The 11,994-nt window shown below is 37.2% G+C and overlaps 3 protein-coding genes across 3 annotated transcripts; 2 read left to right on the top strand and 1 right to left on the bottom strand.

Annotated features, from left to right (window-relative positions):
• Positions 1-953: 953 nt before the first annotated feature.
• On the bottom strand, positions 954-2,844 carry EV154DRAFT_11818 (uncharacterized protein). Its single transcript, XM_051593934.1, has 4 exons — positions 2,563-2,844; positions 2,438-2,503; positions 2,189-2,367; positions 954-2,123 (listed from the first exon to the last, which is right to left on the bottom strand). Exons 1-4 carry the CDS (start codon positions 2,725-2,727, stop codon positions 1,433-1,435), a joined length of 1,101 nt encoding a protein of 366 aa, XP_051454074.1. The 5' UTR covers positions 2,728-2,844; the 3' UTR covers positions 954-1,432.
• A 5,054-nt stretch (positions 2,845-7,898) lies between these two features.
• EV154DRAFT_484863 (uncharacterized protein) lies at positions 7,899-8,776 on the top strand (the record flags this gene model as incomplete). Its single annotated transcript, XM_051598695.1, has 5 exons — positions 7,899-7,957; positions 8,005-8,169; positions 8,216-8,292; positions 8,477-8,521; positions 8,676-8,776. The coding sequence occupies 5 exons, from the start codon at positions 7,899-7,901 to the stop codon at positions 8,774-8,776; spliced, it is 447 nt and encodes a 148-aa protein (XP_051454075.1).
• Positions 8,777-9,502: 726 nt separating this feature from the next.
• On the top strand, positions 9,503-11,969 carry EV154DRAFT_605451 (YjeF N-terminal domain-containing protein). The gene is made up of 3 exons (XM_051607472.1): positions 9,503-9,661; positions 9,742-11,136; positions 11,220-11,969. Exons 1-3 carry the CDS (start codon positions 9,553-9,555, stop codon positions 11,900-11,902), a joined length of 2,187 nt encoding a protein of 728 aa, XP_051454076.1. The 5' UTR covers positions 9,503-9,552; the 3' UTR covers positions 11,903-11,969.
• Positions 11,970-11,994: the final 25 nt, after the last annotated feature.

An 11,994-nucleotide genomic window follows, 5' to 3' on the forward strand; every position in this document is an offset into this window, starting at 1 on the left:
TTCTTTCTCATCTCTTTTCCTACACTTTTCATTTCTCCCTCCCCTTACCTCCTCCTTCTTATTGATAAATAAACTTTGTCGCACATGGCAATCATACATAACGGCAGTCTGATTTCTTTTGTTATTTCGTACCACGTATTGTTATAAAAATAAACTATCTAACTGTGCCACATTTTTGGTTTTTATATGTGAAAATATAATTCACGCATTGATAAAACTCATACAAACTTTGAGTCATAATGCGCGCATTCTCTAAACAGACGACTAATACGTTTTTGGGCAAGATACGCGACTGTCTTACCCAAAAAAAAAAAAAAAAATTCTTATTGTCGCTAAGCAATAAAATCGCATAAATTGAAAAAAGTCAAAACTCCGATTTCAAACTCACAAATAATGATCCCACATTCATATACATTATGGTAATCTATAGACTTCTTGAATATTGGGGGGGGGGGTTTTTTTGTAAAACCAAAACTGCCGCAATTCAGGATTGTGATCTTGGGGAGTCCGACGTACCCCACAGAGCGGCTATCTAATCTATGTATTTTTTCGCTTTCAAGTAAACAGCAGCTGCAACCTCATGCAATGTTACGCTTATTGTTAAAAGTTTTTAAACTTCCAATTGAAGAAACAATAGGCCTCTTAGGAGAGCTGTCAGGACATGCATCGAGATGTCTTCGGGATCGGGTAACTGGTGGAACGCAAGGATTTGTAGTTCTGATAGGTTTATGTCTATTAATCAATGTAGGTTAAAGCTGGTGTATTTCTATCGAGTAATGGTTCCAGTTTTTTTTAGTGAGCAGGTAAAAAAAAAAAAAAAAGGTGTGATTAACCAAAATACAGAATCGATCTTTTTCCTCCACATTCATTGCGCCTTCTTAGTGCTACAATGACATTTGACCATGTTTGATACTAAAAGTAAAAATATGACAACTGCTAATGCAATTTTGGACCTTTAAAGTCTCGTAAAAAATCCTTCGTCATCATTTTTTTTTAATAAGTATATTTTATTTCTGTTACAACCTGTTTCTATTTTGTTATAGTGTCTTTTCTACCTTAGCACGCCCCACATGATGGAATTATGAGTGTGCAAGTATAATTAGAATCCGGATTTGTGTAATCTATTTCAGGAATGAAGGTGTGCAGAAAAATTACCTAATCAGATCCCCTCAATAATACTCAGGGCTTTTCTTGGTACGATATTAAAAGACCTGGTGTTTCTATCAGATGTGTTACATAATTATACAAGGCATAGACACCGTTTGGAAACAAAAAAATGACATTATAGGGGTTCTGACACTAGCTTAATATAGTAGAGAGTAGAAAAAAAAATAAACACTGAATGTGTTTCTATTTATTTTAGGTATATATATATATATTAGAAAAAAAAAGGTATAAATAATGTAACATGTAAATACAAATGTATAACGATCTAGGAACGTCTATCAGAGACTGGAAGTGTGGTACCATCATCTCCATCATGCGAATGAAGTTTCTGTGTCTGTATTTGTATTTGCCGTCTTGTCGCTCTTCTCTGAAGTGTGGACGGTGGAGCAGCATGTTCTGCAGGAATAGGTGGTAATGCGGGTGCTGGCGTGTTCTTTCTTTTGACAGGCTTTTTCTTTTTACCGTCGACATAATCAATGACAGTTTTAAATAATGCATCATCACTACTGGAACTCGATTCATCATCCTCGTTCAGGACGTTTAGTAAGCTGCCACCATTTAAATTTGTATCAACTCTGTTTTGTAGACTGATCAGTTCGCTACACCAACGACCGCTTAGCATGTGTTTTTCCATCATCTGCCATAAGATGCGCTGGCAGCATGACTTGTAATGAAAAGCTTGACTAGGGTTTTTTATATTGTCGTACACAAGTGTGCTTAAAAATAATACAGAAAGTGGATGTGAAAGACGATAACGCTCTTGGATACGAGGCATTTCAACTGTCAGTATTTCCTTGCGCTGGTTATAAGCAGCTTGATCCGTGACACCATGCTGTTGATTGACGATGATGACAACCCGGCTCCACCAGGTAGCCTGATCTTGCTCTATTAAATTGCTTGTGTTACAGACTTCCATTGACTTGACTAGATTATCCAATAATGGGTAGATGGTATTACTATATTATTAAAACAAGATTAGTTTTAAATACATGTGTGGGTTTTCTATTTTGTATGCACTCACATGACTTCGATAGAAACAATGACTATAATTGTTGTGATGCCTAATCTTTGGCCTAAGCCCAATAGGTAATTGCGGGTTACAGGGTTCTCTCGTCCCGCACTGGTATGCTGAGATAAGGTGACCAAGGACGAGTTACCATCGATATGCCATGGTATTGTTCGTTCGTATTCTTCTTTAGGCTAATAATAGAATAGAACAAAATCTTTAGAAATGACGTAATATTGTCAAACGTTTTGTACATTTAGTTACCTTGAAGGATGTGCTGTCGGTATAATTAAAGATCAACTTCATGACTTTAGCTTGACTTTCTCCTACCTTTATAAAAATTAGTAATAATACAAAATAAACAGGTTTTTTTTTTTCATTATAATTACCGCAGCAAAAGAAGGGACGATATAATGATGTCGGGTCACATCATTCTTTTGAATAAAAGGTAGTGGTTTAGTTGGTACGAAACAGCCCTGTGGTTCAACAATCGAGTAATATGGTTCGTTGGGAAATTGACTTTGAACAGGTGATAAGGTATTAAATCTATCCATTCGATTAGGTGTGGTGACTAAAGGTGAGGGTAAGCCACTCCAGTTCGATAAAGAAGGTGAAGGTGAAGTTGGTCCTGATACGCTAAAATAACGGGTATCACTGGAAGACACAGTGGAGTTCCTTGAGAGTGAGGAAGCGTTTGAGCTGACAGAGTCTCTGTATCGAAGTGTTACGGGTGATTCAAAACTGGGGTAGGCATTCTTGTCATCCCCATCGTTGAGTCGATGTTGAAAGTCAAAGTCGCTGAGTCCGTGTTGATTTATTCGAGGGTGAAAATTCGACTCGTGCTGTGAAGACTAACAAGCTAAAATTTAATACGAAACAGCAAACACGATTCGTTTTATTAACACTTACTTGTTGTGAAAGTGACGGATCTTCAAGACCCAATTTTTGGAATTCTTCTTGCCAATTTCTTTCTCCCATTTTTATATATGTATGTATAAAAAAAAAAAAAAATAGAGGATAAAGAAACAAAAGAGAAAAGAATGGGGAAATAAATGAGGCACTTTTTATAAAAGGGGAAGCAGTCTTATTTAAACTCGTAGGGTTACACTACCTGGCAACTTCTTTATAGCACGCACCCACAGGGGAAAAAAAAGAGTCAAAGGTGCGATACCACACCCCCTCTTTTTTTTTCTTCAATCCATTCTCTTGTACATTGCATTCATTTTAAATTACATGATATAGAATGCAGCATTCCAATAAATCCTGGGTTATCTTTTCTGTGTCACACTACAAAAAAGGGATAAACATCACTTTCCAACCAAAATGATCATTCACTCTGTATCTTTTGGATTTCAAAATGCTAAATTGTATACGTGACCATAGAGTGTAGATGAAATTCATTGCATGTTGTTTTTGCCAAATTTAAAATATATGTTTTTTTTGGGAAAGGCTTAGCCATATCATACATTAGGTGTGCCTCATCAAATGTGTAACCGTGAGATATTCCAAGACAAACTTGGGGTGTGCAAACAAAATAAACGGTCCGTCTTTTCCACTGTGCTTCCAAATAGAGTATGTATTTACATATCGCTTCTTGTGTATTCAATACATACTTTTTGTTCACAATAATTACAAATTGTCTCATAGAACCCTGCTTTGTGAGGGATCATGCACATGCACTTGGATACACACTTTCAATGCACATGATGCACAAACTAGATAAAATGACGCGGCGTATCTTCTTTTCTTTTGCTGTTCTTTATATACATCACTTTTCATCGTCTTTGCTGTTACTTGTGTACCCTCATCACCCTATATGGTTATGTTGGCGTATTTACCGAAATTATGGGTGTTTCACAAACATTTTATTTTTATTTTATTTTTACCAAGCAATGACAAATTGAAGGATGAAGTCTAGACAGCCGTTTTCAAGGAGGATTTAAAGTTTCATGTCATAAACTTTACATATCTGCCAGTTTGCACAAAGTCAAAGAAACGCCTCATCATAAAGATCAGCTTACAGGCCTTGTATTGTTATGATGTTTGTTTATCTTAAGCCACGAAACGCCACCAGATTTAATATTGCTGTCTTCAAAAACTCATTGTGTTTACAAAACAAACCCATCAATGCTAATGTTTCCCCACTTCTTTTTTTGTTGATCTAATAATAAAAAAGAGGCTTGAATCTGAGATGGAAATACAAATATGTCACAGCACAGTTGTTCTACAACAATAGTAACAATAAAAAACTTGTCAACTTTGACCAACTCAGCCTATTTCAATAAAGCTGCTATACATACCAAATCTATCTCCAAAGTGTGTCTATTGTTCAGATTAGATAAATCATGTACAATAACGGAGCTTTCCCAGTTACTATTACCTCAACTAAAGATATTTTTATATTTGCCTCGGTAAATCAGTGACTGCAGTCAAGACGTGTAAAATTTTAAAAGCTTAACAAATCTTTTGATATAATAATGTGTTTATTCAAGGCATCATGTAAAATCATGTATACTCTTGAGGATAAAATAACAAGAATGGCTCGGCTACTGATTTTTTTCTTTTGGATTAAGAAAGCACCTACACTTAAAGCAATGTTTATTTTAAAGCGCGTTCATACTACGCTGCTGAAGAACCGCAAAATTAGCAAAGAGAATGTAAAATTGGATCTGAGACATCGTTAAACCTACTGCTTCTAGTATAAATATTAGATGTTTTGGATACGGATCCAAATCTTTTAGTTTTTCCTTTCCATTAAACCACCTGTCGAGTTAAAATCATCACGTTGGGGCAAGCATTTTATATGATCATATGGGGATGGACCATTAAACAAGCACGATAGTAATTTAAAAAAGTGGAAAAAGTATATTTCATTTGTCATAAGAGCAATAGCAAAAATTGATGTTACTGAAATGCGGTGTAAAAATACCCATGAACAGTTTTGTGGATGTTTGGTTATGAATTTCACGCAGTATCTACTCAAGTAAAACGCGAAACTAAAAAAAAGGGAACGTTAATCAGCAGTTTATATAGTGATTGCAGCTAGGACAAGATGGTAATCATAGAATCCACCTTTAATTAATGCAAACAGGCAATCACAGCCTCTCTCATTAAAAATAGCTTATTATCTCTTGATACACAATTCTCATGAACAAATAGTGATGAAGTAAATAGCCTTTGAAGACCAAAAGTTCAAAACTTTTTTTAAGATAACCATATCCCATAAATACCATAGCCCTTTTAGAAAAACCTGTATATTATGTTTCCATCGTATTTATAAGCTTAACCCGATATTTATGTAGAAATGATAAGCCAAAATATGGGATACCATGTGAATTTCTTTGGATCTAGTTTTGACTGGTGTTGGCATGTTCAGATCGTTCAGTACATGTTAATAGCCTTTAGGGATCTTTATAACTTTTATAAACAGCATTTGTTCCTCAGAGAATAACATACCAGATTAGCTTGACTTTACCTCATTATTAGTCAATAACGTTGTGTTTAATATCGCACTTCTACAATAATGAAAATGTTTGAGATTCAAAGCATTAAATGGTTTACTTTCCAGGTAATGGACCACGTCTTCCCTTTTAATAAAATGTTTCTTTTACTTGATCATCGGTCATTTAAAGGTTGAAGAGCTTTCAGCAACGCTTGTTTGTTCTGTTTATGACACCCATTTCTTGTCATAGTGAGATTCTTGTACTTAAAAAGCCTATTCAAACACGATAAGGTAAGTGGACTGGTAAACCAACCATAATTACGATAGAGAACAGCTTCATTTCTTTTTACAGTCGGTTTAAGACTTGACTTGAAAATATTCTTTCACTGCAGTAGGTATTCAACAGCTTCACATATAAAGTCGTCGTCCAAAACAATATTCCAACAGGAAAAGGGCTTTTTTTTTGTTCCGTTACATCTCATTAGCAGCAGTATGACCTTCTTGCTTACGTGAATATCTCTTCTTGTCTAAAGAAACACTAGCTGTTACAGTGTACACATATTTTATTGGTATTTTAAGCTGTATTTGTGGGAGCAAGGAGACATGGAGTCTATGAAATATAATAAAACATGTCCACATTCAAACGTATTCGTTGTCACTCTTCAGAATCGGACAGTTTGACGGGCTCCATGAGTAGAAACGTTGTGCATTATACAGATTAGGTCAGTGATCTTTCACCATGACGCAGTCAAAGGGTGTGGAGTGAACAAGATTCTCAAACTACTTTTTTAAAGACATTCGATTAATAGAAAGTAAAGAGAATCTTTTTTAATCTTTCAAGACATTCAATTAATAGAGAGTAAAGAGGATCTTTTTTTAATCAAGTAAAAGTTTTTATTGCTTAATGGTTCATTTGTAGAGGATGGTCGGTCCTAATGTAAAATAACCCCCTACCGAAGTAGAGGGCAAAAAACCTACCGAAGTAGGAAAAAAAAGGTGAATTGAAACACCCGGTTAAGACAATACCAGTCCAGTTGCTAGCGAGAGAGAGTATAAGGCTCTGCAAGCAGGCACCCTACAATGAGGCCAAAATCCTATGGAAGAGGGTAAAAGGCACTACGAAGAGGCACCCTACAATGATGCTACTACTTGCAATCTCTACAGAACCACGAGTGATCCAATCCTAAGATTGAGAGATTATAGGCAGAGTGGCAAACATCAATATCCCACAAAGAAGTTGATGACACCCAATATCCCACAACTGGAGAGGTTACTAATGCTCCAAAGGAAGAACCCCGGGCCCTACTTACGGTATTGCGCCTCCAGACATGTTTCAATTGAAGAGAAAAAATCGGGGTGGGGGGAAAATGCTCCCCTTTTTATACTTGTGGGCCATGCGATCCACATGACTATCGATATGACTGCCTCTGGGTGGGTGAGTGTGTTTGCGCAGCAAAAAGATCGCTCTAAAAACAAAAAGTGTTACACAAAACTACTCTTTTTCCTGTAAAAATCTCTATTTTATATGCTACGAAAATTCATGCACTCTTTAAAGTCTTCACGTTACTCAACCGTCTTTTTTTTTGTTACTCCAAGTCCAGAATGAGATTTTAGACATTGAATTGGTCTACCTGATGTCTCATTTTCCTGCATCCTCACAAGGAATAAAAAAGGTTTTAATTAGACATCGTAGAAAGCACTCCAATGTAGTTATTTTTGTTGACCCTCATCACTGTTTATACCCAAGAATGTCTACTGTCATTCTGTCAAATAAGTCGTCTAATAAATGTAGTTTTGTCAAAATTGTCTTTTTCTCCATGAATACCAGTCATTATATAATGGGTTGAGCAGCTATTAAGACAAAAGCCCAGCTAGAATGTATAGCTAATGCTGTTGTTAAATCTCATTAACAGTTATTCTTTCTAGTAATGAGTCGTTTGTATTTTTTTTTTTTTTTTTTTTTTTTTTTTTTTTTGCTTCTTTATGCAAATGTTACGGCCCCGCTTCAACATTTCAAACTGCGTGTGTGTACTTTTGTCTCCTTGTGTTTCTTCTTTGACCTCTTAAAGTTATGTGCCTCTTAACAATCAGGGAATAGATCTACTAATGCTTACTTGTGTGAAAAAAAAAACCTATATCGAACGCTGGATTTAGAGGGAAGGATAACACGAAACTATGTCGAAAGCAAGATCACCCTTTTAATTCAGCTTAAAATGGGATTCAACTGAATTGCAAGTGGGGGCCTTTGCTATACCTTTCGTAAGCTTTCACCGTGCGCTTCTTATGACACACAATAGTTTAATTTGGAAGATTATGCCAGTAGTCGTTCGGCTAGTTCCTATGTGAGAGGCTATATTTGAATTTTGGGTTCTATAGCAAACTATTGTAGGCCTTCCGTTAGATCTGAATTCTCAAGTATGCGAGCTGAAAGTTCGGTGCGTTCTCCGCGGCTCAATCTTCTTCCTTTTCTTACCTGCTTAACGTTTCTCTTTTATCGGGTCAGTACTGCAAGTATGATGAGCACACTTTTTTCTCTAACCGTCAGGGTTATCAGGTAATGCATGTTGGAGGGCGCGCATTATTATACTCAGCAATTACAGCAAGTACGCAACAAGAATCTACAGCAACACCAACAGCAACAATGATGTACGACAACTAGTCTTCCAGGAGCAAAAAAGTAAAAAAGACTGGGCAGAATCAAGTTAATATCGAAAGAAGACTCGTCATGTGTTTGAGTTGGAGGGATAGAACATGATGTATAAAGCGAGTTTGGTAAAAAGGTTTATTTTATTGATGCTATCGTGGAGGCTCCATCTGTGTTCATGTGTGTGCTTGTCTTTATGTCATCATATGCATAATAGTGCACACCAATTTTGGGGGTTCTGCTGTGTTTATGTCTTCTTGTGGTAATTTTCCTACCCAAAGTCTTTTGGAAAATGGAGAAACACATTCTATATCTTTCGATAAACTTGGATTCGTATATGACTTGTGTGTCTTCAAATACCATTGCAGAGTTTTCAAATAACTGTGAGCTATATTATCAATCTTTTATTAATCCAGGGCGCACGCAATGGATAAGTAAGAATGTATATCATAGCCAAAAGATTTCTATAGCTGATATCAGGCGTATCAGAGAAGATAAACGCAGTGCATTATTGTGATCGGTAGTACCCATTGAAAAATATCTAGAAAATGACATACCAATCTTGAGTCTTGACTTATGATACTGTCAACAGGCGCTTTTTTTTAAAGCCAACTCCATTAAACAATGGGTGTCTGTAGCGCATCGTGAAAGCTGGATCAAATCTTCTGTTTCGTTTTGTTGATTGGTACTTGTCCCTTGATACAACATACTATATCATCCAATTTAATTAATATCGATTTCAATGAAATACACAATCTGTTTTGTCAAATATTTGAGACGCGTGCGTTAAAAGGGAAAGTTAGATCACACACCTAAAAAATACCCGGAGTACATTAACTACGATATAATCTTTGATAGATACAATATCAGTCTTATGTATCTGTTCTATCTATATCGTGTTTCATGGGCTTGGAAAACCAAATATCGAAGGCCCTGAAGTGAGATTGTGGACCTTTTATATGTTTATGAGGGGAGCCAATGAACAGCCAATAGAAGCGGGTTCCCCACACCCTAATATTGTTTTAAAAACTTGGTTGAATTTTTATATTTACAAAAGTTAGAGTGATTTTTTTATCGCGTATGCTATTATTTTAAAATAGAATATCATGACATGAGTTTATCATTACGATGACTTTTAAAAACTAGCTTTTAAAAAGTGGCAACATTATTGGCCCATGTGAACCAACCAAATGCATATTTAAAAGGCCTGAGTTTATCCAAGACGTGTTTATCCCCGCCAAAACTTTTTTTTTTCTTTCTACTCTCAGTTTTTCTTTTAAACGCGCGTCAACAATGGATAAATATCACGGTGTCTTTGTAAGAATTGTTTTACATAATAACGATGCCATCAAAGGCCATATTTACGGAAAGGACGATAAAGAAAACCTCATTTTACGAAATGGTAAACATATACAAGTTTTTTTTTTGTTTTACAAAATTTCAATCTGTAATAACAAGTTTTGATTTCATTTTTTTTTACAGCTACCGTTGAACGTGCCGGCGGCTTCATCTCTAATGAAGACATGTATCCTATTGTCACGGCACAAATTGCTGACTTGCAAATTCTTCAAATGAAGACGGACAAGACTCCTACGCAAGAAGCGACACAGGTGCAAAACCAACCACCCGTCATGACTTCTCAACAGCCTCTTCAGCAACAACAACAACACCAGCAGCAGCAGCAAAAACAACAACAACAACAACAACACCAGCAGCAGCAGCAGCAGCAGCAGCAGCAACAACAACAACAGCAGCAACAACAACAGCAGCAGCAACAGAAGCAACAGCAGCAACAACAAGAATACTTGAAGCAACAAGAGCTTTTAAAGCAGCAGGAGCTAGAAAAGCAGCGACTTCAAATCCAACAAATACAATTTCAACAGATGCGACAACAACAAGCACACTTTCAACAGCAGCAACTGCAGCAGCAGCAGCAGCATAATATGATGTCATTTTCTCCTCAAGTCACTCCTCATATGGATCCTGCCATTCTGTATCAACAATCCAAGAGCCAAAACGATAATAGCATGCCACAAGTATCTAGAGATTTTGTCAATATGTCTTTGACCGATAAATCAGGCATGAACAGTCACGCTACCAACATTGATCCTGCCATCCTGTTTACTCAAAGCGCACCTCCCCCTACTAGAGAGCCTCAATACCAGCAACAACAACAGCCAATGTATCCTCCTCAGCATCAACAACAACAAGATCAATACCACCAGCAACAAGACCAATACCACCAGCAACAACAACAACAACAGCAGCAGCATCAGCAACAACAATCTACGAAATCTCTGGATCCCTCCGTTCTTTTTCAACAACAAAAACCAGCTGAGCCCACACCCCAGGCACCCTTCCAAGATCCTGCAATTATTAGTGTCACGACTACTACGACTACGACTACAAAGCCAGCTGAAACCAAACCCAAGCTTCCTCTCTTTGGAGGTAGAAAGGTAAAGAAACCGATAAAGGAAGTGGTGGTATTTGAAGACTATTCCGAATTCGAAAGTGGTAAGGGTATTGTGAAGAAGGTTCAACCTAGCAATAGCAGTAAAAAAATAGACACGCCTAAAAGAGCAAACAAGGCCAAAAATGAGGATAAGCCAGTTAAAGGCAAATCTGAGCAAAATGAAGGTAAAAGGCACACCACCAATCGGAATATCGTACCTCCTGTCGAAACCTTATCAAAGCAATCTTTGATTCCTGCATCGCTTATTCCTCCCAAGGCCAGAAGAAGTGGCTCGGTTACTCCTCAACCACAGTTTACTGCAAAACCTGTTGTGGTCGAGCCTTGTCGTATTTTGACTGTTTCGGGGGGTATTCAAATCCCAACTGTCACATCAGGCCAAATGGAAGAGGCAAAGCAAACAGCTAGTGAGTTATTAGAGATGTATATATTTATATAAATATGTACACACAGAGATACACACATACACGCATACTTATATTCATTTCAGGAGAGTCTGGTTATACTCAAGTCCAACTCGTAGAAAATGGTGCGTTTGGTATTAGTATGATGGTATTAAAGGCAATTGGGGGTCATCGTCGTATTCAACCCGATAACCATAATGCTGCACCTGTGGTTGTTATTTTAGCTGGTCCCACTTCTATCGGCGAGTTTGGTATTGCCGCTGCACGCCATTTGGCCAATCGTGGATGCCAAGTCATTGTGTCTATTACGGACGAGACTTATTGCGGAGCAGCTAGTGTTGAGCAGTACAAGTCACTTGCTAAGTTCTCGGGTGCACGTATTGTATCGAATATTAATGAGTTACCTAACCAATACACGACGCCTGTTGATATCATTGTAGATGCGTTATTGGGATCCGAGACCGAGAGTTTGTCTGCTTCGATCAAGAGTCAGATGGGTTGGGCGAATGCAAACAAGGCTCCTGTCTTGAGTATCGATTTCCCCAGTGGAGTCAATCCTAATAATGGCGCTTTCCCTGCTAAACATTACATTACTCCTAAATGGACCTTATGTCTTGGCGCTCCTTATACCGGTTGTACTTCCCGTAACGTCACTGGTGAATTATTCTTGGCTGATACAGGTTTATCTTTTATTTGTTTCCAATCCTTCATTCGCAATTTCCATATTCCTTGGGGAAGTGATTTTGTTTTAGCCTTGGAGTATGCATAATCTCTCTCTCTCTCTCTCCCAATCCACTAACCATATAAAAATAAAAAAACGTCACTTTTTTATTTTATTTTATGCATAATGATTTAATCGTA

This window comes from Mucor mucedo (assembly GCF_025094135.1).
Source record: "Mucor mucedo strain NRRL 3635 chromosome Unknown EV154scaffold_101, whole genome shotgun sequence".
NCBI lineage: Eukaryota > Fungi > Mucoromycota > Mucoromycetes > Mucorales > Mucoraceae > Mucor > Mucor mucedo.

Bases quoted from the DNA above. Each gene is read 5' to 3' on its own strand.
- EV154DRAFT_11818 (XM_051593934.1), bottom strand. From the start codon at position 2,727: ATGGATAGATTTAATACCTTATCACCTGTTCAAAGTCAATTTCCCAAC. The intron at 2,504-2,562 runs GTAATTATAATG...ATTTTTATAAAG, and splicing joins TCGTCCCTTCTTTTGCTGCG to GTAGGAGAAAGTCAAGCTAA. The intron at 2,368-2,437 runs GTAACTAAATGT...TTCTATTATTAG, and splicing joins CCGACAGCACATCCTTCAAG to CCTAAAGAAGAATACGAACG.
- EV154DRAFT_605451 (XM_051607472.1), top strand. From the start codon at position 9,553: ATGGATAAATATCACGGTGTCTTTGTAAGAATTGTTTTACATAATAAC. The intron at 9,662-9,741 runs GTAAACATATAC...TTTTTTTTACAG, and splicing joins AAACCTCATTTTACGAAATG to CTACCGTTGAACGTGCCGGC. The intron at 11,137-11,219 runs GTGAGTTATTAG...TATTCATTTCAG, and splicing joins AGAGGCAAAGCAAACAGCTA to GAGAGTCTGGTTATACTCAA.